The sequence below is a fragment of the Carya illinoinensis genome, chromosome 2 (assembly GCF_018687715.1).
Source record: "Carya illinoinensis cultivar Pawnee chromosome 2, C.illinoinensisPawnee_v1, whole genome shotgun sequence".
Taxonomy (NCBI): domain Eukaryota; kingdom Viridiplantae; phylum Streptophyta; class Magnoliopsida; order Fagales; family Juglandaceae; genus Carya; species Carya illinoinensis.
Genome location: NC_056753.1, coordinates 22,256,533 through 22,261,220, shown reverse-complemented (window position 1 = coordinate 22,261,220; position 4,688 = coordinate 22,256,533). Strand labels below are relative to the sequence as shown.

At 34.8% G+C, this 4,688-nt stretch overlaps 1 protein-coding gene across 1 annotated transcript; it reads left to right on the top strand.

Annotated features, from left to right (window-relative positions):
• Window positions 1-2,420: 2,420 nt before the first annotated feature.
• Window positions 2,421-3,963, top strand: LOC122300356 (putative ubiquitin-conjugating enzyme E2 38). Its single transcript, XM_043110944.1, has 2 exons — window positions 2,421-3,779; window positions 3,836-3,963. The coding sequence occupies exon 1, from the start codon at window positions 2,618-2,620 to the stop codon at window positions 3,743-3,745; it is 1,128 nt and encodes a 375-aa protein (XP_042966878.1). The 5' UTR covers window positions 2,421-2,617; the 3' UTR covers window positions 3,746-3,779; window positions 3,836-3,963.
• Window positions 3,964-4,688: the final 725 nt, after the last annotated feature.

Genomic DNA, 4,688 nt, shown 5'->3' with positions numbered 1-4,688 from the left:
AATTGAGATTAGTCTAATTTTAAGTTAAATTTAATATTTAAACACCTAACTCTTAAATTATTAAATTTATCTCAATTCAACACCTTTTTACATGTGGGACTCACAACTTTTTTTCAATTTCTCATAAATACATCTAAACTCATCTTAACATTCAAATAAATATAAACTTATTTTAGGTAAACTCCATAAAATTCATCTATACTCAGTTCAACATCCAAATAGGAGTGAAAACCAACCATATCAGTGCATACCGATATATTTTTCAAGGGATTATTTCAATCGAAACCAGCCGATAAAGGGGGGTAAAACAACCAATATAGTTTCAGTCGGTTACCCTCGGTTCATCGGTGTCCCTGTCGATTTTACTCTTGACAAAAAAATCTCACAAATATGAGATCTCATCGGCTTAACTCAACAAAATTACACAACAAATTACAAATAAGCAAATAACCAAAAAATTGAAAAAAAAAATTGAAATGGAGACTTGAGACTACTAACTATGGACTGCGTGACTACGGAGTGCGTGTGTCAAAAACTCAAAGCAAAGAGGGAGATGAGATCATGAGAGATCTGAGAGGGAGATGAGAGGCAGAGCTGAGACTAAGAGGGAGATGAGAGAGCTGCGATGGAGATTGAGAGATTGCATCGGAGAGAGAGAGAGAGAGAGAGAGAGAGAGAGAGAGAGAGAGAGAGAGAGAGAGAGAGAGAGAGAGAGCTGAGACTCGAGGGATGAGAGATATGAGAATGAGGAGAGGAAAAGCTGAAGAAAAAAGAAGGAAGAAACGACAGGGGGTTTGGGTTGAAGCCCTAACCTAAAACAGCATCGTTTGGTGTATTAAATCATATATGTTTTTTTTTTTTTTTAAACATTGGCTTTGAAACGACGTTGTTTCAAGTGGAACGGTGTTGTTTCATATATAACAAATAAATACATATGTACCATCAGTTAGTTCGGCAGTTTGGCATTGGTTCAAACTAGGACCAAATCAGCCAACCTCAGTTTAAGCAAGTTTATACTGCACGCAGACCAGTTCTTCACCGATTCCAGCCAATTCCAGACTCTAGCGGCCAGTTCCCATTAGTTATGGCCAATCCGATCAGCTCCTATACACCCCTACATCCAAACGGGGCCTTACCTTAGTTGACAAGCATTAACCACCAAAGTTCTAAGAAGTTTCAAGGGAGAGACTCATCAATTGTGCATTCATCAGCATTGAATTTCCAAGAAGTTTCATGGAAGAGACTGATCAATGTCCTCATGAAATCATTAAACTGACAAGTGAAATAATTAAAAGTTAAAACACTCAATATTTCTCAATAAATGGATACCACCCATTTTAAGGAAAATACTTACAATCTTTATATATATAATAATACGTATTGACGACTATTAATATATTAAAAATAAATACACGTAATATTACTATTTTAAGTAAAATAGAGAGAATAAATTTCCACATGAAAATCTTTGTCTATATGCAAGCTTCTTCACCTATTTGATGAAATACTAGTTAAGTTTGATGCTTTTATCATATTCCATTCCTCTTCAGATGAGATTCTTAATTGTAGTTTTAGTTTTATCTTTGTTCATTTATATGATATTCTTTAATTCAACTTAGAATATTCATGCCCTAATGTCACTCAATACAATTGGACTAAACTATTTTATATTGATGTGACATGTGACTATACATTCTTTGGTTTTTTAAAAATCGACCATATATATATATATATATATATTTGATCATGACATGATGGTAAGTGCGTGCCATGCCAACAATTTTCCTTAATGAAATAAAGAAGTTTGAATGGATGGATCACCATTATAATATATGGGTAGTAATTCAAAGATCATTTTGAAAAAAGATCAAAACCCAAAGGCTATCACAATTATTTTCCTAAATCTAAATGCCACTTTTTTTTTATTTATTTATTTGATTGTCACTGTTTGCAAAAGTGTATATAAAAGTGATGCAATATTTTTATTTCAGGGATTCAAATACTTATATTCAATCATAAATGAAAAATCAAGAAATTAAATCAAACAGTATGTATATTCTCTAATTTGGAAAATGGAAAAAAAAATCATAATTTATATATTTTTTTCTGCCACCTTTCGTTTTAATTGTTAAATAGCTAATATTACAAAAAATTTGAGATAAAAATTAAGTAATGCTAGACATAATCACGAATTGTGTAAGTTCTGTTCACTCTTTTTAAAAAAATGAGATCTATTATAAAAAATTAATTTTTTTTTATATAAATCTGATAACTATTTTTTTTTTCTTTAAAAAAGATGTGGCTGATATAAATATCATTTCTCATGAATACCTTAATCAGATTAAGAGAAATGGAATAGGCTTAAGCACATCCATTCACATGTCAACCATAATGTTATTCGTTGCATCACCGTCCATTTTCATCGGTGGTGGGGCCCACTTTCTTCCCATTAGAATCACCGAGGAAAGTAAAAAGAAAAGAAAAACGGAAAAGAACATTCCCATATCGTAAAGGTACTTTCGTCTTTCTCAGCACTCACACCTCTATCATGATATCATCTGTTCCTTCGATCAAATTCTATATTTAACTAAAACACAAAAAACACTGAAAAAATACAATGGCTCTCTCCGTGAACGGCGAGATAGAAGAGATGGTGGACTCGTCGTTCAACCGATTCGACGTCGTCTCTGACGACTCTGACCACTCCTACCTCAACCTGAACCCTCCCAAAAAGGACTGCGGAGATTGCTTCGTCAATGGGAACGCTAGGACCCACAAGAAGATCATGCAAGAGTGGAGGATCCTGGAGAAGAATCTCCCGGAGTTGATCTTCGTGCAAGCATACGAGAAGCGCGTGGATCTGCTCAGGGCCGTGATCGTCGGCGCCGCTGGTACACCCTACCACGATGGACTGTTCTTCTTCGACATCGCCTTCCCCGCCGATTACCCGACTCGCCCGCCCCAGGTCCATTACCGCTCCTACGGGATGAGACTCAACCCGAACCTGTACGCCAACGGGCGGGTGTGCTTGTCCCTACTCAACACCTGGGCCGGCAAGAAGAACGAGAAGTGGAACCCCTCCGAGTCCACTGTTCTCCAGGTTTTGCTCTCCATCCAAGCGCTGGTTCTCAACGAAAAACCTTACTTTAACGAACCCGGTCATGGGATGCTGGGTCGGTCTATCTGGGAGAAGAGGTCGCAGGCATATAACGAGGACGTGTTCATCTTATCGTGCAAGACAATGCTGTTTTTGCTTCGAAGGCCACCGAAGAATTATGAGGGCTTCGTGGCCAGACATTTTCGGGAGCGAGGGGACATAATACTAAGGGCTTGTGATGCTTATAGAGCTGGTAGTGTTAGAGTCGGGTATTATGGAATACATGGGTCATCGTCTTCTTCGTCTTCAACGATCATTGATGCGTCGGAAAAATTCAAAATGTCGATAGGGAAGCTGTACCCGGAGCTTGTTGCTGCATTTCAGAGGGTTGGGGCTTCCGTGGAAAATTTCGTCGAGCGGTTGAAGGCGGAAAGCAAAACGGCTCCTTCCTCGAAGGCTCGAGTGGTTTTGAAAAAGAGTCAAAGGACGCGTGGAATTGGGCTTACGAAGAAGTTCCTTCGGAGAATGATGGAGGTCTTGGGATTGAAGAAGAGTGGAAAAAGCAAAGCAGATGTGACCAAAAAGAAGTCTTCTTCTCGGAAGGTGCGGACATCCACCACTGCGGTGGAAGAAACAGAGCGAGAGTGAGAGAAAAATGAGGTGGGGGACACGATTGGCATTATTTTTCTTTATGGGGACACTTTAGACAAGGTAAAGAATAGGACTAACCTTGTTTTTTTTTTTTGTGGAAAAAAAGGGTTATTTCTTAGGTATGGGCTGTGTGATGATTCAGATTTAAGGTATATAGTTTAGTCCCCCCAACTTGATGTGACTCTTTAATTTAAAGGCTAAAATCACTTTTATAATGGATGGTACTTCGAAAATTTATTTCATTCATTTTTTTCCTATAAATTATTGCTTTCTCTTCCTAATTTGGCCTCATTTACTCGAATAAATTATCTCAATTCATCTAATTATATTTTATCTAATCAATATATTTTTTTTAAATTTTCACAAAAAATATAATAAATAATTCAACATTTTCAAACTTTAAAATAAAAAATTATATTAAAAAATTATATTCTAATAATATTTTATTCAATTTTCATTTTATCTGTATAATTGAATGAGAACTTAGTTATTTAATTTTGCATTATATCTTGGTGAGTTGATGCACCCATTTCGGATATAAGAAGTATTTCATTTTATCTAATCTCATCATTACAACTTTTTCAAGTTTCTACAAAAAAATATAATAAACAATTCAATTTTTTCAAACTCTAAAATAATAATAATATTAAAAAATAATATTCTAACGATATTTTATTCAACTTTTAACCTTCATCTCAACTCACTATCCAAATCGTATTATATTTCCTTACTTTTTTTTAGATGATGTTTGAGAAATGAAATGATATGAGAATTTTATAAATAATAATAGTAGTGAGATAGTTTGAGTCAAGTATTTATTGGTTTTGAGAAATGAGAAAGAAAAAATTGAATAAAAAAATTATAAAATTAAAATATTGTTAAAATATAATTTTCTAATATAATTTTTGTTTTGAAATTTGAAAAAATTGAATTATTTTTT